Source organism: Glycine soja, chromosome 11, assembly GCF_004193775.1.
Source record: "Glycine soja cultivar W05 chromosome 11, ASM419377v2, whole genome shotgun sequence".
NCBI classification, from domain to species: domain Eukaryota; kingdom Viridiplantae; phylum Streptophyta; class Magnoliopsida; order Fabales; family Fabaceae; genus Glycine; species Glycine soja.
Window position 1 is genome coordinate 47,842,882 of NC_041012.1, and position 21,430 is coordinate 47,864,311.

The 21,430-nt window shown below is 31.9% G+C and overlaps 4 protein-coding genes and 1 pseudogene across 5 annotated transcripts; all 5 read right to left on the minus strand.

Annotated features, from left to right (window-relative positions):
* Positions 1-1,375: 1,375 nt before the first annotated feature.
* On the minus strand, positions 1,376-2,664 carry LOC114374501 (serine/threonine-protein phosphatase 7 long form homolog). The gene is made up of 2 exons (XM_028332157.1): positions 2,002-2,664; positions 1,376-1,894 (listed from the first exon to the last, which is right to left on the minus strand). The coding sequence occupies exons 1-2, from the start codon at positions 2,622-2,624 to the stop codon at positions 1,783-1,785; spliced, it is 735 nt and encodes a 244-aa protein (XP_028187958.1). The 5' UTR covers positions 2,625-2,664; the 3' UTR covers positions 1,376-1,782.
* Positions 2,665-6,328: 3,664 nt separating this feature from the next.
* Positions 6,329-7,230, minus strand: LOC114375140 (cysteine-rich repeat secretory protein 38-like). Its single transcript, XM_028332892.1, has one exon. It carries the CDS (start codon positions 7,165-7,167, stop codon positions 6,433-6,435), a length of 735 nt encoding a protein of 244 aa, XP_028188693.1. The 5' UTR covers positions 7,168-7,230; the 3' UTR covers positions 6,329-6,432.
* Positions 7,231-10,055: 2,825 nt separating this feature from the next.
* Positions 10,056-10,994, minus strand: LOC114375854 (annotated as a pseudogene).
* Positions 10,995-13,001: 2,007 nt separating this feature from the next.
* On the minus strand, positions 13,002-15,371 carry LOC114375789. Its single transcript, XM_028333650.1, has 3 exons — positions 14,506-15,371; positions 13,522-14,043; positions 13,002-13,417 (listed from the first exon to the last, which is right to left on the minus strand). Exons 1-3 carry the CDS (start codon positions 15,301-15,303, stop codon positions 13,307-13,309), a joined length of 1,431 nt encoding a protein of 476 aa, XP_028189451.1. The 5' UTR covers positions 15,304-15,371; the 3' UTR covers positions 13,002-13,306.
* Positions 15,372-19,053: 3,682 nt separating this feature from the next.
* LOC114374481 lies at positions 19,054-21,399 on the minus strand. Of its 2 annotated transcripts, none has more exons than XM_028332124.1 (3): positions 20,228-21,399; positions 19,503-20,030; positions 19,054-19,400 (listed from the first exon to the last, which is right to left on the minus strand). In XM_028332124.1, exons 1-3 carry the CDS (start codon positions 21,050-21,052, stop codon positions 19,296-19,298), a joined length of 1,458 nt encoding a protein of 485 aa, XP_028187925.1. In that variant the 5' UTR covers positions 21,053-21,399; the 3' UTR covers positions 19,054-19,295. The 2 variants fall into 2 exon arrangements, with proteins under 2 accessions (XP_028187925.1, XP_028187924.1); XM_028332123.1 differs by having other exon boundaries at positions 19,054-19,406.
* Positions 21,400-21,430: the final 31 nt, after the last annotated feature.

Below are 21,430 nucleotides of genomic sequence, written 5' to 3' on the forward strand. Positions count from 1 at the left end.
TCTATATTTTTTATATTGTTTATCAAAAATTTAAATTTTGTTTCATTTTTGCTATTTGTATTATTTGTTATTTTTTTATATTCCCCCAACCCAAAATTTCAATAAGATTATTTTTTATGCACTCTAAATTATATTTTTTAATTTTTTTATCAAAAATTTAAATTTTTTTCATTTTTATTATTAGTATTATTTGTTATTTTTTTATATTTTATTATTCTCTCTTTTTGAAGTATATATAAGTACATTTTCAATAAAATACATTTTCACCTAAAATACATTTTGAAATCCTAAAATGTTTTAAAATGCTTCTTGATTTGGTCAATTCTTTTTTGATTTGGCCATTAAATTACGTAAGAGATCACTTTTGATTTATGTGTCATTAACATTATGGTTATTTATTTTTATTTATTTTAAAAGCATTGCACAATAAATTGAAACGTTGAAGTGACAATAATATTAAATTAACATGAAATAAAATCATACAAAGTAGAAGACAATATGAAACACATGGAAAAAAATAATACAAGGTACATGAAAATGTTAAACCATGCGGAAAAAATGTAAACTCATTATTAATCAATCATCACTATGTCTGTGATGCCGCGACGAAGTTCCACATGGCCGGTCCCAATTTCTAGCTGCTCTATCAGGATTTCTTCTTCTAGGATTCGCCCTTTCATCCACTTGGTCAGCCTCGGCAGAGAAATCATGACGTAAATCGACCCCTAATAAGTCGTCCATGTCGGGTATATCTCCAGGTACATTCCACGGACCAGCAAGTGGGGCATTTGGGGTCGATACTTGACCACTTTGGGTAAATGAAGGAGTTTCCGTTGAAGAATGAGAGGACCCAAATATGCCTGCAAAACTATACCCTAGTTGAAAATCATGTGGGTATGAATACATCGGCGGCATCTGAGACGGTTCTTGGGTGAATGCCGGCGGTGTGTAATACATTCCATGTTGTCGTTCTGGCATCGGAGGCAAACTATATGTTGCTGCATCAACAGTTTCCCGACGTCGCGCTAAGCCTCGAGTCTCCACACTTTGCCGTAATATATTAAACTGTTGATGTTCAAATTGTGGCTGAGAAGGGGGAGCATCTTCATGTGCCTCAAGTATCCTATCCTCTTCCTCAGACAAAAGAGTGATCTTCTCGATACATGGCAGTAAATCGTCAAAAGTAGAAACCCTTCTCCCAACAGGCGACACCATAAAATGTAGTGTTTCGGCGATTTCACCCTGCATAGAAAATAAATGAATAGTTATTAAAATAATCTTAAATAAGCGCAACATTCTTTTCTAAATTATAATGGACAATGTATACCAATAGTCCTCTTCTTGCATGTTTTGGATCCACATACACTTTTGTTTTACGCCTGTACCACCTCATATATTCAGAGTTCAGACCGAGGGTCCCTGTTTGTGGCGGCGTCTGCTCTACTCTCCTTTCATAGCGACTATTCCATTCATTAAGCGCGGGTTGCATTAGTCGCATCCAATTTTTTCCTTCCTTTCCCTTTAATGTCAAGTCATGTATGTTGTTGGGTTGCATTACTGGTCCCGGAATAGGTTGTTGCATTCCAAATTGTCTCATGACTCTATCCGGCTGGTGCCATTCCACTTTTTGAAAACAAATAAGTGGTATGATACATGTCCATAATACAGACCCAAAAAAACAAACTTGACTCAAGTTCATTTCCACATGTCCAGCATAAGGGACCCATACAAACTGCATATAAAAGTTAAATTTAATAAATTAATTAAGAAATACAACATCATTTAATAAACAAACATCAAAATTGTTACCTCGTCGCGTTTCATGACATCTAATTTACGACGAAACTCAATTAAATTGTCATTGCCTATGTGATGCAATTCACCTCCCAACCATCTTCACAAAAAATTAAATAACAAAATAAAATGTTACATAGAATAATGATTAACATCAACCAAGCATGTTTATTAATAATGAATTCAAAATAGTAAAGGAAAGTATACCTGTAACCAAGTGGCGCGTTTTGTTGTTGTGGAGGAATAACTGAGGGGGCTAATGTTGGGCATCGTTCCCATGCCCATAATTGAATCAAGAGAGTGAAACCGCCTATTGATTTAGCATTATAGTCTGTTGCGATGCACATCTCTCTATAAAGGTTACCCAAAACAGCAGCTCCCCATGCATAACTACTGCACTCTCTAAGGTCTCTCAGAAACTGCAAATATTTCAAATGCACCCGTTTGCTGCTTTTGTCAACAAACATTACCCCACCTATGAATCGTAAGATCCAAGCACGAGCAAATCTTTCAAGGCCTTCTTGGTTGCCTGTAAAATCATGAATATTTGCAAAATGAGAAGACAACCAACTCAATTTAATTGAGTTCCCATCAATTGCAGCATCGTCAGGCATGACACCCAATAATTCATGAAACAATTCAAACCCATCAATATTTGTATTTCCAATTAATGGTCTTCCATCCACAGGAATACCAAGTAGCACAGAAACATCTTGAAGTGTAATAGTTGCCTCTCCACACTTCAAATGAAATGTATGCGTTTCTGGCCTCCACCTTTCAATAAAAGCATTCACCAATGCTCCATTCACTTTCAGCTGCGCCAATTTCATTATCGGGTACAAACCCGAAATTTGTAATAGAGGAATAATTTCTTCGGGCGGTGCTTCTCTATGATTATATAGTGGTGTGGCTCGTCGAATTTTTAATGTCCTATCATTAGCACCATTCCAAATATGTTGGGATACATGATTTTTTTGCATCCACAATAAATCATCCTCTAATGGTCCAGATGCCACGTCATAATGATGAGAAGATGACGAACTAGCCATTTTAAAACTCCTGTATAGAAAGAAAAAAAAATTAATAGTCACACATATCATAAATAATAAATAAAGTTAAGTACGTACGCGTAACTTAAATTTTAGAAACGAGCACGTAATTAAAATTTTACAAACAAACACGTAATTTAAATTTTCTTCACATTGAGTGAGGAATTTTTTTACTTAATTTTCAGAAAATATATATATATTTTTTTTCTCCATTTCAACAATTTCAAAAAAATAATTTCTACACATTGAGAAATTTTTTTTCTTCATTTTCAGAAAATATATATATATTTTTTGTCAATTTCAACAATTTCAATATATATATATATATAATAAAAATTAATTTTTACACATTCAGAATTTTTTTTCTTCATTTTCAGAAAATATATATATATATATATTTTGTCAATTTCAGCAATTTCAATATATATATATATATATATATATATATATATATATATATATATATATATATATAATAAAAATTAATTTTTACACATTCAGAATTTTTTTTCTTCATTTTCAGAAAATATATATATATATTTTGTCAATTTCAGCAATTTTAATATATATATATATATATATATATATATATATAATAAAAATTAATTTTTACACATTCAGAATTTTTTTTCTTCATTTTCAGAAAATATATATATATATTTTGTCAATTTCAATAATTTCAATAAGCATATATATATAATAAAAAATAATTTCTTCACATTGAGGATTTTTTTTCTCAACTTTCAGAAAATATATATATTTTTTTCCTCAATTTCACAAATTTCAGAAAATAATATAAGAACACGTATATATATATTTTTTATATATAATAATAATATGCCTTTCTTTTTTAAATACGCATAATAACATTATTACAGTAATATTTATTATGAATCTTAATTAAATTTATATTCTAAAAATTAAACAACCGTAACACAAATAAACAATTTGTTATATAATTAATAAAAAATAACTAAAATAATAAACAAATTAAACTAACAGCAATTTGTACACAAGATGACCACCTGCAAAAAAAAAACATACAACAAATAAAATATAACAATTTATAAAAAATAAATAAATTTGAAATAATTAAAAAAATCACATACCAGCAACTTTGGGGGAGAATGGAAGCAAAAATGGAGTGTTGGGAGGGGGGGGGAACAAGCTTCAAACAGAAGAGAATTTGGGGGAGAAGGAGGGAGTGGGGGTGAGGGGACCACGGGGTGAGGGGGGACCAGGAGGGGTTGGGGTGGGGTGGGGTGGGGTGGGGGGGGGGGGGTGGGGCTTTAACGTTGGGTGGGTGGGGGGGGGGGGGTGGCGCCTGGTCCCTAGGCGCCTAGGGTCGCGCCTGGTGCAGGGGCGCCACCAGTCGCGCCCAGTGCCAGGGCGCTACCAGTCGCGCCTGGTGCAGGGGCGCTACCTCCCTGTGCCACGTGTCACGTGCACAGTGGAGGCGCCGGGGTGGGGGGCGCTTTGCAATAAAAAAAGTGACCCCCTCCGGAAATAATTTCAAAAGGGCCCCTTTTTGGTAAATAATTTCTAAAAGGGGTCCCTTTTGGTGTTTTTGCCCATGTTGCGACTTAATATATTTAGTTTGTGACCAACTTTTTAGCAGTCGACAAAACACTGTATAAGACACTACACAGCGACTGAAATACTTTCACTTTTAACAAAAATATGAAAAAAAAAAATAGAAAAGAGGTACACGACAAATGGAGAGTACGTCTAGAATGTTTATTTTTGAAAGAGTATATGGAAATTTAATTTTTCCAAAAAAAGAGAAGAAAACCGTATTTTGTTTTTAAAAATTAGATCAGAAAAGTAAAAGCTATAGCAAATATATACATATCATGAAAGGGCTTATTACGTTGGAGAAAGTGAAACCAAAACGAAAGCTTGCCATATTCACATGTTTTAATACGAATCGATGGATTTATCTTTAAAGCTTGCATATTAAATTAACAAAAAAAAATTAATAAAGTAAAAATGAAAACAAAGAACTATAATGTTAATCCAAGATATATAAGAGAAATTAATGATTGAGAAATTAAATAACTTTTTTTTTGGATCAGCTAAAAATTATATCAATAATATTGGTACGAAGTACATAAACAGTGTATATATTACATGCATGACAGCCCCAAACCTAAGATGTCCTTTACATTATAGAACCCAGAACTTACAACTAACAAAAAAATACACTCTTTTAACACTAAATAAATCCTTACATTTTCATTTTATATTATTTGAAAAGGTTAAAAAGGACCGCTTCTTTAAAAAGTTGTGATAGAAAAGAGAGAAACTGAAAATCTAAACTTGGAAAATTTCTTTTGTACAAAATGTAGTCCTTAAACGCGTGCAATGGATGAGAAAAGTAATCGTTTATTATTAGTTATTGTCGATCTACATTTATATATTATAATAAGTTTTCCAATTTTATAATGGAAAATATGTTGTGTATATTGGCAAATACTATGGTGCCACTATAAAACTAATATACCACGCTACAAAAGGAGCGAAATGGTATTTTGACGTTATTAGTTTATTACTCATGAAGACTATGAGCATATATAAAGTTAATTAATTAATTTCCAAACTATGATTTAAACTATGACTACAACAGACATACTCCTCGAATTTTAAGCATTAGCAGTCTTCAAACTTGAAAAAAAAAAAACATTAATTTGAGGTAACCTGGCCGGATTGGCGAGAAGCTCTGCACGAATCCTTCTTTTGCTTGGAAGAAGAGTTGAAGTGGAGCTTAGTGCAAACTAACCGGATAATCCACTTTTTCCTTTCGACAAAGATTAAATTATTCCCACTCTTTTATTTCCGATATATATATATATATATATATAATTCCCACTCATTCCCATATATATTACAAGAACAAATAAATTGTCCCAGCCATTTAATCAAACTTTTTTCCAATTTTTTACTTGAAGCTAGGGTATATACTTGATAGTTGATACTGCACATATGCCTTATCCTGTAACTAGTTTTTTTTTTTTTTTTTTTTTATAAGCAAACTACTATTATAGTTGCTTGTTGTTATGAGTTACGTACTGTTACTACTGTAAATGGGTTTGGCGGACCTTTTCTTTTCTGCAACACTTGGTGTTTTCAAGAAAGGAGTTATAAATTATGAAACTTTAAGCTGCTTGATTCACAATGAAGCATGGATCGATGTTCTTCTATTTTTTTTTTTTTACTATAATTAATTTCCTCTTTGCTCCAAACATGCTTCCCCTCATCCCATATGTCTCAAATGTTGTTTTATCGATTTCAACAAATTCTTTGACTATTTAGGGGGCGAGATCAAAGGAAAGATTTAATTTTAGCATATGATAAAAATTCAGGAACTAAAATTTCTGAGTTAGAAATACAGGACCTATATTACATGCACAAACATATAAAAAAGGGACAAAGCTTCTTTTAAACCAATAAAATAGTGGATAAAATTAAAAATGAGCTTTAAAAAATACTACACCAAAATAGAACAATTCATTAATTTATTCATGCACTATTCAAATAGCGTAATAAGGTTTACAACTGATGAGGCTCAATATCCATAAGATTCGAGTATTTACTCCTTAACAAAGGGGTATATCTCATAACGGAAGTTGCAGCTTCCACTCACAACTCTACCTCCTTCTTTGCCATCACAACAATTTGGGAGTTCATTGATTGCATCATCAAGACACTTCTTGCAATCACTGCTAGAAAGATCTCTAGTGCACTGAGTCAAACCATAAAGTGTCTCCGAATTCTCAAGCTTCGCCTCTCCAGTTGCATACAATTTATTATTCACATAAGCTTTCTGAGCAAGCTGGCTCAATAACTCTCTAGTCTTATAGTTAAACGTTGCAGGGTCACTCACATTTTTCAAGTTCCACATGTAGAACTTGTTTGTGTTGTCAATTTTGCCAAGGAAGTCAGTGTCCAAGTACTTGAACATGCAATAGTCGTACCAAATGATGGCACCTTTGTTGTATGGACAGCGACTGAGGATTTCTTTGGGTGCCTCAGAGACACAAGTTTTGCACTCTGAGGCCGACACGTCGCCGCGGCAAAGGGCAAGCGCATATGCCTTTTGGTTTTGGTATTGGCCCACAGAGCCAACACCAAAACCAGTTGAAGGGGTCTTGTAGATGAGTGAGTTGATGAGTGTTTTCAAGTTTGATTCATAGGGACTGTTGGCTGTGAAGTTCTCAGAATTTGAACAGAAATGGAAGAGAGGGTCGGCTCCAAAAGATGTTTGGAGAAGGAGAGCTAAGTTTAGTGAGAAAAGAAAAGTGGTGAAGAGCTTTGAGGAAGACATTGTGGAAGAGTACGTGTGGCTAAGAAAATACTAGTTTTGTTAATTTGATGGTGTTGCAAATGGGATTGTGGAGAATGATTTATAGAGGAATCATTTCCTTCATCCAAAAAGTTGACTTTTTCTTTTTGACCATTTTATATCTAGCTTGTTAGGCTACACAGCATTAAATCAAAATTAGGCAGCGCCTTGACATTTCGGATTTTGTCCAAAGGACAATGCCGTGTTTGTCTGCATATTTGGTTTCAAGAGTTACAAACTAAACCATGAATTTTAATTCCATTTAATCTTCAAAATACGGTTTCTTCGTTAATTATGATCATTCCAATGCTTGATACTTTGTTTAAATTTATTTATTTTTGTTTAGAGAACAAATATTCTCTAAATAGATAATCATGTTTTGAGCAGAAACATACTTAAAACTTATATTCAAAAATTTTAGTTAAATTAAAATAATCACACGTCAATTTATTCATCTTTTTGTTGTATGTTACATTGTTTAAATATATTTTACTTAGATGGTATTAATAAAATAAAATTTAAAATTTAATTATTAAAGAAGTATTTTGTTTAAATTATGCACAGAAAATTCGGTTTGATGGTAAATGTCGTTTTATGTATCCGCTTGATAATGAGGGCTGAAGATCAGAAGAAAAAAAAATTAAGTGTGAAATCCTTGCTTGCGGCGCGGTGTTGACTTAAGATCGATCGTGTGACATCTTTATCAGAGATACGAACGAAACCTATTCTCTTTGTCAATCATTCATTTTTTTTTTAGACAGGCTGGAACATAGATTACAATTTTGAATTTTGGACAAGCTTCCAGAAGGAAAATGAAAAGCATTTCAGAGATAAAAAGTATGAATGTGTCTACTGTTGTTTTTTAAAATTCAAATAAAATATTAAAGCATAAATTAAAAGAAAAATATCTAATAAATATAAAAGTACAGATTAAAAATATTAATGATCATGAAAATATCCATAATCAATTTAATTAAATTCAAGATTCAAAAATGAAATAGTATGTGTGGGAAAAGTGAGAGAAATATTTATTAATTAATGAAAAAAATAATATATATATATATATATATGAAATAAAGATTTTAGTATTATATATTATATAATTACACATTGTTATAAATAGTACATTTTTTAGCTTTTATAATAATTACTTGAAATCATATTAATAATAATTTCTAATGAATTGATACATACTAATAATTATACATGTCTATTAAACTATTAATTCCAAAAAGAAGAAATGAAGAAGAACTTTTCTATGCGAAGGGGTTGACAAGGAAATTGGACCATATCCTGCATCATTGGAGACAGACGGGAAGATGCATGCAAATAGTCCAAAGGGAGAGATTCAGTGGAATAAGAGACAAATTAGCGGGAGAATCAGAAAAGGTAGAGATCTAGAGGGGAGAGATATGATTAAAGAAAATGATTAAGCAATAAATGAAGTTAACTAGTCATGCTGAAGTCATTAAGAATGAATTGGCCAAGTGGCAAGGAGTATATAAAAACAGATTAGGGAGAAAAGTGGAAAAGAAAGATGAGAAGAGTGAACAATTAATGGAGAGGAATATGGAAATAAAAAAGATGCAATGTTTGAATATGTGGGAAGAGTCATTGAGCCAGCTGGAATTTAAGTTCTCGTTTCAAATAGAAGGATATATACTTAATTTTCGGTGTTGTTTTCTCAGCTAACATGCAAGTTATTCTCGTTTGTAATGGCATGCATGGATGATCGAGGCTGCATATAGATATATTAACATGCCAGAGACAGATCCTGTAATGTATTAAAGGGAAGTTGGAAATTTTATTTTACATATTTATTTAAATATTTAATTTTTAATAATTAAACATCAATAAATAATAATTTTAATAAAAATATTTATTATTAATTTTTGTGTAAAACTAGAGATATAATTCACTATTAAAAAAATATTGAGTAAATATCAATTTAAAAATCTATTTTTCTTATATATACATATACATATTTTTTATTAGTATTTCTTAGAAAAAAAATTATTATTTTTTATATATACACAAAAGATCCGTTTGACTTGCTTAAATTTAAGGAACTACCTAAGACTTATAAATATTTTTATTCTACATTTGATTTTTAAAAAAATTTAGATAACACAAATTAATGATATAAAGACATGACAAAAATTATATTTCTTGTTATTCACAGAGTTATAAAATAACTTTTTATCTTAAATACAAAACATTCAAAAGAGAGACATTCTTTGCCTCTATCTTATGTTGTCAGATTAATTATAATAATCTTATCATAATAATCTTATCATGTGATATATTTTAAATTTATATTATTTATTAGTTAATTTGTTTATAATGATATAAATTATATTAAAATAATTAATATTAAAAATAATATTTTATATTATTATGTTTGTATTGTCTATTATTAATCAAACATTATACAAAATAAAAAATTATGATGTAACTCAAATATTTGTCTTATATTATTCTATTTGTTATTGCATGATAAACGCAAACAAAGAGTTTTAAAGAATGGGAGGCTAAGACTTTTGTTTGTCCCGTTTGAATTCGTCCATGCGTGTCAGCATATATGGTTGCAGGACACGCTCGGCAAGCTGGTGTATGATATTTATGCACTCAAACCACATTTCGTTTATTTTTTGTTTGGAAAAGAAAGACAAAGTAAAAGAAGGAAATAGGAAGTCACATGCAGTGATTTGATTTGGTATTTTTCCCAGAACTTATAGGTGCATCACTATATATATATATAAACATTAAGAATATAGCATTTTTAATTAATTAAACAGCAACAGCCTATAAAAATATAAATTTATGTGTAAACGAACAAATTCAATACATAAGATAATACAACAAGGAAGTAATATAAGATACACACATACGTATACACATGCAACGTATGTATGTATGTGTACATGGACTTCATATATTAGTTATACATATATGGATAAATCTTCATTTGTCATCCTCAACGTAGTAAGTTCTATGCTTTGACAAATGGATAAATCTCATATCGGATGTTGCAACTTCCAGCCACAACTCTTCCTCCCTCTTTTCCATCACAACAATTAGGGAGTTGGCTAATTGCATCATCAAGACACTTGTTACAATCACTGCTAGAAAGGTCTCTGGTGCACTGAGTCAACCCATAAATATCCTTTGATTCTCCACCAATCTTTAGCTCTCCACTTGCATACATTTTAGGGCTCAAAGAAGCCCTATAGGCAAGTAAGCTCAACAACTCCTTAGTCATGTAGTTAAACATGGCAGGATCACTCACATTTCGCACGTTCAACAAAGAGAACTTGTTTGTGTTGTCAATCTTGCCGAAGAAATCAGTGTCTAAGTACTTCAACATGCAGTTGTCGTACCATATGATGCCGCCTTTGTTGTATGGACAGCGACTGAGGATTTCTTTGGTTGCATCAGAGACACAAGTTTTGCATTCTGATGATGACACATCGCCACGACAAAGAGCAAGACCATATGCTTTTTCGTTTTGGTATTGACCAACTGAGCCAACACCAAAACCTGTTGAAGGTGTTCTGTATATAAGCGAGTTGATGAGTGTTTTCAAGTTTGATTCATAGGGACTGTTGGCTTTGAAGTTCTGAGAACTTGAACAGAAATGGTAGAGAGGGTTAGCTCCAAAACATGTTTGGAAAACAAGAGCAAAGATTAGCAAGAAGGTTACGGGAGAGCTGAGCTTTGAGGAAGACATAGTGGCCGGAGTTGATAAAGGAAACTTAGTTTTTAGTTTGATGGTTCTTGTTTGGTACGTAGAGGTTAATATATTGGCCTCAATTTAAGGTGAAAACCTCTAGTTTTGAGTGATAAAAAATATTAAGAGGTAGACCCTTTCTGTTGATTTTTTCGGCTATGTAATTACCAAGTACACAATTTGACGCGACAGTGTCAAGAATAAGGTTTCTTACTTTCGTGGATAACTTAATATTCTCACCGCAGCTGAGCATGATGAGCCATTTCAACTCGTTTTGATATTTTAGAAATGATGGAAAATTATGAAGGCAAACTAGCTAGTATATCATACGTGTTGGAAGTTTTCCAATATCTCAAAAGGAAAGGAAAGATAATGGTTTGACCAAGAGTGTGTGCTTAGGTGAAGGTGTGTGATTCTGCCCAAATCCCAAATTCCCAATCATAAAAAATCATATTTCGTAAAAGAGTAGTTGGCGTTGGTTCTGGAAAATGCCCAGTCCAAAACGGCCTCCTCAAACAATATTATTTCATTAATAGGAATCCATTGACTAGATAAATGGTGTGCCAAGAAATGAATACAATTGAGCTGTCAGTGAATTATCATTTCTTGGCCCAATAAATAAAAACTTTAAAGGCTTAGATTTATTAATTTTATTTTCATTTATACGGTGTTTAAAATTGTTTTTTTTATCAACTTTATTTTGACAATTTTTTTTATCAACTTTGTTGTAGCTTTTTACACATACGGATAAAATTCTACTTATTTAATGTCTATCATAATAGAAAAAAATAAAATTTTAAAATAATATCTCATGTGAGTATTTTACATAAAAACTCCATTCCATGAATATAAATTAATTACTTATAATTAATTTTTAACAAAATTAATCAATTTAAAATTAACTCCTACAATATTATTGTAGTACCTCTAGTCCTTTGTATTAGAAGCAAATTGGTGCATTTTTTCAGTCTTTTATATAAGAAATATAGACCTATTTTTTCATATAAATTAATTACTATTTTTTATATTCTTAATTTAGTGTGAAGTATATTAATTTTAAATATTCATTTATTCTTCATACAAGTGTGGATGCATTCATTAAACGATTAACAATATGAATAAAACTCATTTGATGGAAGAAATTATTCCTCTGATTAAATATAATCACAACTTAGAGTCCATGAATATTTTTGGATTAAAATTTGAATTATTAATTTTTATTGATGTTGAGGAATTATTTATTTTTTTCTTAGAAATCAGTAATATTTTTTTTGGATCTTCAAACATTGAATTTTATGACCCAAAAAAGTAAAATTCTAATTAAAAAATATAAAAACGAATTTTATTAGGTCCAAAAAATCCAACCACCATAATTCTTGGATAATTCTTTAACATGCCCCATTTTTAGTTTGGTAGACTCCATTTTTGTATTACGGATTCTGCAATTAGCATAATTCTTGCCCAAAGAGACATGTAAACCATCCAACCCAGCAACTAACAAACCGAATAGCCCAACGGTTGGTAGCGGCCCAGCATACGACTGATCTTGACTCTCTCACGGTCTCACCCCCTCCCCCGCCATTGATGATGTATGCACGCTGAGATGTGTCAAAATGCTAATAATGTGCTATCACTTAGATGTACAAACTAGTAAGAGCATTTAAAACGTTTAATTTTTTAAATCACTTGTTTATTATAATTTTGTGGAATCTTATAATTTGACATAGATTTAAATATTCTATACCAAATATATTTTAATGTTAAGATTATTGAAATGAGTGATTAACTTAATTTTACCGATCATATAATATTTAACAAAATATTCTATCTTATGGTATAAATTTGTTTGTTAACTAATAATTGTTCATATAAGCAATGTCATGTAATGTGTTCTAATGAGAAAAAAATGTTAAACATCGATTGTTTAGAATTAAATAATTTTTAAATCAGCTAGAATATTATGTAAGTGGGAAATCACAAAATTCATAAATAATATAGGGATTAAAAATGAGATAGGGGTTCTTTAAGGTTCTAAAATATGGTGTTTTCATTAAAGATGTTCTAAGTAATAAATATATCTCGCATATAAGCACGGACAAGCTTAATCACCACTATTATTCCCCATCTCTTAATGCTAATAGCTGCATTGCTCAACCTTTAGATAGGAGGAGGAAATTAAATTACATACTAATTACATCACTAAATCATTAATTTTAACAAGTTACGAAGTTGCTCTACAACTACAAGCATCCATGAAAAATTGAATTATATGATCAATGATGCCCTTATAACCATCTTATGACATGCTCTAGTAACGTTTTTCTATATGATGCATTTTGCTTGGGTGTATAAAGACAGATTTAACATATACTTCTGATTTCTGATAATCTTTCATTGCATGCTAATCAATTCATCCTCTTTGCATTCCCTTATTGCAATCTCCATTTGGTCAGAAACGCTAGAGGGCAACACATCACAACAGTGCCTTCTTTGAGCCAGCAACTGAGTACAAATTAAAGAATATTAGTTTATATATAAGTAGTGCTACCAATTCAAATTCATCTCCTAATTGCCCTGAAGAAAGAACAATGTCTAATGAAAATTACCTGTTTGATGCCAAGCTCTAGCTTACTTGAGGCCACTCTGATAACTTCAGGTGCCACATTGGATGAGCAATTTTGGATAGATTTCCGGTAATTGCTTATTATTATGCCATCTTCACCACGGGACAAATTTTCCAAATAGAATATGGTGGGCCTTCTACATGGGTCAGTGTGAAGTTCTTTGGTGTCAAAAGTAAATTGGTCTGCCAAAGCAGTTCCTCTGGTCCAGTGCTTGAATGTTTTTTGAACTCTGACAACATCTGGCAAAGACAAATGGTTATGGAACACTTGGGCAGCATAGCCCCAAGACACCGAGATTGTCCATGACAACCGTTTGTCATAACAAACTGTTTGTTGTAGAAGCCTCTGGGAATCAACTTTAGCCGCTTCATATAAATGTTGCAGAGCTTTTATGATTGTCATGTTGGGAAAAATTGGATCAATGTTGTCCAAGTGATGCAGGGACAACAAGGGTGTTAATGGATGTGCAGCCAATAGGCCAAAGGCATTTCCCCTTAAATCAACCTAATCCAATTTCAGTCACAAAACAGAGGATTAATATTAGAGTAAATAATAAATGCAACATTTATGTACGGTAAATTTGTTTATTTTTATAATATTAAAGATTTAAAATAAAAACTGTATAGGACCCACGTTTTGGAAGCAATATCAAAGTTTTGGAAGTATTCGAAACATATCACAACATAAATTATTATGTAGTTGAATATCATCAAATGTTTATAGTTTTGACCAATTTGTATGAGACATATTCAAATTTTTCAATTTGCTAAAAAAAACTTTATAACACTCAATTATTTGTTCATTGTTTCTTACAATATCAAGAAATATAACTAAAACCCTGACGATAAATTGAAATCTCAAGAATAATAATTATTTCAAAAATTATAAAAAAAAATATTTTTAATTTATTAACTGTGTAAATACCGATAATGCAAATGTGTGTGTATATATATATATAGTTGTTACCTGGTGAAAACCGGGTTCATGTGTTAATCCTACACCTAGTTCTGTTATGCAAGCGTAGACCCTGGCATCACTTCCATACAGTTCTGGGTACCTTTCTATGCAAGAATCAAAGACCTTGACCAAGACTGTTGCCAGAGACGAACTGATAGCAAAACCGGCCCCACCAAATCCCATTCCAAATCCAAAAAACCATGTCTGCTTATAACTCTCGGAGTTAGCACCAACGTAGTACCAAAGCCTGTGATCATATTTGCAGAGCGTTTTGACCACATTCTGAGGGAAGAAGAGCGTGTCATCGTCCCCAAAAACGTACCACCTAATATGAGAATGGTTCATCCGTGCCACTGTCTCCTTCACCACACGCGCCACACGAATTGCTGATCTCATTCCCCCTCCCCAACCACTGTAAGTGTAGCGAAACCGTGAAGTGTCTTGGGAGACACAGAGAGGAGGAAGGGTACTGGCATTGTTGTTGTTATCTTTGTCTTGTGGAAGTGTATCCACGAATACGCATCCTCTCATTGTTGTGTTGCGTATGGTGTTCCACCAGAGCTTCACGTATTCCTTCCTCTTAGGCCATGAAGACCGACTTGAAGCAATTCCAAACACAAGATGGTCAAGGGTTGTGGTGGTTTTAGATTCATACACATTATGTGATGAAGAATGCAAGTTTTCTAGCTTTGATGGTGTTCCTAATAGTACCACTGATACGAGGATATAAATGGCACAAAATGAAGACGAGACTAAAACCAAGTTTATCAGAGTTTGGGTTGTGGCGATTTTGTGAAGTGACTGCATCACGTTAATATTTCAGGGAATTGGGTGGTGTAGTTCTGCAGATTCAATTCAGATTGATTTGATGATGTGAAATGTGGGAAAAGGTTGTGCGATACAACATTTCATACAGTTAAATAAATTGATACCGCGCGTAATCTGCGGCGTACGAAAGCTGGAGCAAACTTTAACTTTATTGATGGCTTTTAAAGGCAACTACTACTTTGTTCAAATGAAGCAATTCTTGCGTGTATTCCTTCTTCCTCAATGTGTATTTCACGAGGTTGGTCTGTGCATGCCCAGAAGAAACTGAAGCGCTTGTTCCAATGAGGGGTCACACTATTTGTGAAGATCATTTCGAGATCCATTCAAGTCAACTAATTAATGGGGAAGGCCAACTTTGAGTAAATGGAAAAAAAATATATCATGCGAAATAATTTGTTAATTATTATACGTTGGTTTTAGATATTATGCTAGGATTCTATTCAGTAAAACTCTTAATTATATCGGTGGGAGTAAAAATTCTCTAAAATAGAATGGTAAAGTAACAATACTATTAGGTTACGTAACATTTAAACTTATCTCGAGTATACAATCCTCTAACGTAGAATAATAAAGTATTTAGTAAATAAAAAACTAAAATATATTTTAGGTTCACACTGATCCAATTTTATTTTAAATTTTTAATAAACTTCTTTTTTTTATGTTTGATCTTAATACATTGAATTTTTTGTTGTTTTAGATTTCTATTATTAGGATTTTTCCAATAATGTGTCCGTTAAAAAAATTAAAACGGTTTTTAAAATTGTCAATATTTATTTTAAAATTCAAATTATAATTTCTGACTTTTCGTAATCTCCATAATGAATTAAAGGAAAAAAAATTAACGAGATCTCCTGATTCAAAGTTCTCTAAACTCAAGATGTCTATAATCAATTAAAACAAAATAAAACACAAAATAAATATTTTTTTCTCCAATTCAATATCTCTACAAACAATTAAATAAATAAAAAATTGATAAAGAAAAACACTCAAACCCTTAGTCCTTTCTCTCCTGTTCCTAATCAAACACACAAAAAAAATTATTAGTGAACTAAAATAAAATTAGATGACTATAAAAAATCTAAACATATTTTAGGCTTAGTAAAATAGTAAGATTATCAACTAAAAAAATAAGATTATTAGTTTGAAGAAGGCTACCGTGAATCACCTTTTACCACCATGGATCATTATTATATTTAACCTCAGGATAAATCATGTTATTGTAGGATTGTTCCATTTTACAAGTCAATTTTATTTAACTTCAAAATATTTTTTTTAGCATAACAGGACTGCTTTTGTAGTGATTTTTTAATTTTATAAGATTTTAACTCGAAATATTACTGAGAGAAGCCAAAACATATATTAGTTTAATTCATTTTTTTATTCTACTTTGAAATAATTATTTTATGAAATACTAGTACAATTATTTATAGGCTAAAATATAATTTTAGCCTCTTATTTTTTTAATCCACAAATTTTATTTATCAAAGTGAAAGAAACGATTAAAATGAAATTTTTAAAAACATAAAAATTAAAATAAAATTCCTAAAACTGAATGTATAAAAAAAACATAATAAACTAAAAGTGATGTAGCACTGTTTAGGGAAAAAAAGTTGAAAATAGTAAATCTATCCGATCCCAAATTTGTTTCCACTGAATGACTATATGCTCAACCAGTTTAAGAGTAAAACAATTAAAGTTTAAAGTTTTAAGCGTAAAAAAAAGTATTTACTATCAATTTTTATAAAGCCAAGAGACCTCATATTAAAAAATTCATCTATGTTGATAAAAAAAAAAACCTATTATTTAACTATCATATTATAAAATAAAATATTTCTCTTGAATTTTATTTTTATGCTTCAGTTTGGGCCGGGCCGACTCTGCCGAAATGGTCGAGTTTTCCGGTCTGTGAGTTCACCCTCTTCCTTTGATTTTTATTTTTGTTCACTCCCTCTTTTTTCTCGCGCTTCTCTTATTACTGTTAATGTACAAAGTGAATAATTACAACAATGAGCCAAGGTAACTAATGAGTTCACCCTCGCGTTTCTCATGTTCTGTATTATGGTTGTTTGAAAATAATTATTAACTATTGTACTGCACTTATATACCCTAAACTTGATATAATATTTTAATCTAAAACTTTAAGGTTAAGGTGTTTTTTTAGTTTACATGATACTCAACTGTTTCATTTTTACTCGACACGAAACTTCATCTTCCAATAACTTCCCTCTCAAATATGAATATCTTTCATATGGTAACTTCTCCTCATGTAAAAATCATCATCAATGGATATTTCATAGTAGTCATTAGAGCCCAAATGCTCTAGGTTCTATTATTTTGTATGTTGTGTATGGTATAGTTTAGTATGAACTCAAAAGTTTGATATGATTCCCAAAGTTTGATATTTTTGTATGAAAATATTGATAGGAATCAGATGCCTAGGTTGCTAATAGGTATATGGTATCAGTAGAGCGTTACAGACTCTGTTGTAAGTTGTAACATAGAGGTGTCTGTGTATTCATGTGGTTTTTCTGTTTGCAGAGGCAGTGCCTATGGTTATTTCAATTGTCACTATGATGTTTCATATAGTAAATGAGATCATTTTTGGATTCTGATATTTGTATTGCATTAGTTTCCTTATTATTTCTCTATTTAAATATGGCATTTGCAGAATGGTGTTGATCTTATTCGTGAAGCTATTATTGAGCGGGAACTTCAAATGATTGAATACAAAGAAAACGAAGCACTTTCTCTCATGAAAAAGGTATGTTTTTGTTGGGGTAACTTCCTGTTCTAGTGATTGAATTGTATATTTAATTCAATTTATTTTTCTTCTGTGTCTAAATATTGAATTGTATATTTAAGTTAATTTTCTTTTCTGTGTCTAAATAATTGTGGTTATTTTCAATATATGAGCTGTGTAAAGCTTCTTTAATTTGCATTTGATTTATTGATCGTGATGTATTGTCCCGGTTTTCGATGCTAATAATGTAGCATAGATGAAGATGATAGATGATGGCTTTGAGCAGAAAGCTAAAGAAGTAAAGAGCGAAAAAAACAGAGGCTGAGAATGTTAGCAGAGAAAGGATTGTTAAAGAATAAAACTAAAAAGAGAAAACGAAATAAAGAATTTGCCGAGGAAGGGAAAGGATCCAAACTTTGAATTAAAAGGGGTCATAGGATATGATAGGGAAGTTCCTTTGGACATAATAACTTCTTTAAGTTCACCCATGTATAGGTTCAACATCAAGAATGCAGTTCTCGGCTCAGTTTTATTCTATTTTAAGATATTGCATGTCTAGATACATCAATAGCGTAGCACGTGAAACAAGTAGCTAGTCACTCCCAGGAAGCATTATCGTTTTAATGCAGGATGCTAGTCAACTGCAGAATTTCTGGTAAGGAGTTAGAGCATTTGAGTAATTTTTTGGCCACAACAATTAGTAATGTTTGGAGAAAAAAGCGTTTTCTCTATCTTTAATGAATTTGAATTCACTGGACACACAAAACAGCAATATTGACTAACAAGAGTGGTTGTGCAATTGGTTCCCTTAAAGCAACATCTTCAATTTGAGTATTTTAGATTAAAAAATATGATTGAAAGAAAAGAATATCATAAAAAATGATCAGTTTTCCGACATAAATTAAATATTGATAAAGTCAATGAATACTCTATACCAATAACATGATAATGAAAAAAACAAGTAATTTTTAAAATTAGCTATAATTGAATTGAGAAATTGAAAAAAGATTTTTAATTAATTATAAATAGTTTTGGAATACACAAGAGGAAACCCGATAGAAGCATTCTTTTATGCTTCTGTAAATTGCTATCTTAGATATATGAAAGTTCAAATTTATATTGGGAATTTTCTTACACAATCTCTTGCTTTCTATATACACTACCTAAGTAGCAACACTCATCAAGGATACCTGCTGCTTGAGCAAGGTGAAAGAGATTTAAAGTATATGTTCTAGTGCATGTAAATCATTTCTTCATATTTGCATTCTCTGATTGCAATTTCCATTGAGTCACCAGCGTTAGAGGGCAACACATCACAACAGTGCCTTCTTGGAATCTGCAACTTAATACAAAAGAATAATTTATAAGTAATATAATTACTAGTGTAAAATAGCCCATATCTGAAGAAAAAGAAATACATTTGTCCAATATATGTTACCTGTTTATTGTCAAGGTATAACTTATTTGTAAACACTTTGATCACCTCCAATTTCTTCATTGGTTCCTTGTATGAGCAATTTTGAGAATATTTCCTGTAACTGCTTATGATGCCATCTTTGCTAGAAGACACTTTATCAAGATAGAAAATGGTGGGTCTTTTACATTGGTCTGGGTGAAGTTCTCTTGTATTGAAAGTATATATTCCTGCCAAAACATTTCCTTCCTTCCATTGCTTGAATGTTTTTTCCACTCTTAGAACATCTGGCAAAAGCATGTTGTTCTGGAACACTTGAACACCATAGCCCCATGACACTGAAATTGTCCATGAAAACCTCCTTTCATAACAAACTGTTTGTTGTAGGATCCTCTCGGAATCAACATTAACGGCTTCAAATAAATGTTGCAGAGATTTTGTAGTTGTCATGTTAGGAAAGATAGGATCAGTGTGATCTGGGTGATGTAGGGACACCAAGGGAGTTAATGGATGTGCTGCCAATAGGCCAAATATATCTCCCCTCAAATCAACCTAACCCAATTTTTACACATTTTCAAACCACAGTTAATTTCTACACATTTTCAGTGTATAAACTTTTACACTATCAACCAATATCCGATATGATTTTGAAAATAATTATTATAAAAATCAATAGACTTAACTTACATGACAATATGTGATTGGATGACAAAGTAAATTCTAATTAAATTCTTGGGACTAATTGTTACCTGATGAAAACCTGGTTCATGTGTTAATCCCACACCTAGTTCTGTTATGCAAGAGTACACCCTGGCATCACTTCCATATAGATGAGAATACCTTTGTATGCATGAATCAAAAACCTTGGCTAGGACTTGTGCTAGAGAGGAACTGATGGCAAAACCACCTCCACCAAAAGCCATTCCAAAACCAAAAACCTGGGAGCCCTCATAAATCTCTGAGTACGACCCAACGTAGTACCAAAGCCTATGATCATATTTGGAAAGAGTTTTGACCAAATTCTGAGGGAAGAAAATGGTGTCATCATCCCCAAACACATACCATCTAACACCAGAATGGTTCAAAGCCACAGTCTCTTTCACAACACGTGCCACGCGGATTGCTGATCGGAGACCACCAGGCTTGTAAGTGTAGAAAAACTGTGAAGTGTCTTCAGAGACACAGAGAGGAGGACGAGAACCATCATTGTTGTTGTTGGCATTTTCTTCATGTGGAAGTGTATCTACGAAAACACATCCTCTCATTGTTTTATTGAGTTTCCAATTCCACCAGATCTTGCTGTATTCCTTCCTCTTAGGCCATGAAATTCCACTTGATGCAATTCCAAACACAAGATGATCAACAGTGGTGGGATCAGACACATATTGTGGTGAAGAACCCACCTCTACTACCTTTGGTGTGGCTAGGAGTAACACTGATACACACAGAGAAATGGCACAAAATGAAGAGGAGACTAAAATGAATTTCATCAGGGGTTTGGTTTTGATAGGTTTGTGAATTGACTTCATGATTAAGGAGGGAGCTAGATGAAGTTGTGCATTGCAGATTATCATACAAAGTTTGAACTATTTAATTAACCATACAAAGTGTCACCATAATCTGCGGATTAAGAAAACTTGAAAAATGGAAACGTGAACGATTCAATGCTCTTATTTTTTTCTCCATGTGTATTCCACAGGTTTGGTTTGTAAGATAGTCATTTAAGATTCAAGTCAACCATATGAGGAAGCCCACCTTTTGAATCCTTACTCCATACTCCTCCTCAGTTTGGTCAATTAATGCATTTACATGTACATAAAATTCTGTGCTAGTTCTTTCGGTCTAAGAAAATACAACCCTAATACTAATGTGTGATGTACCACCTTTTCTCGAATTGCACACTAGTTTTTCCTTTTCCTCCCTAAGAGAAAATACTTCTTTTTGAAGTGATT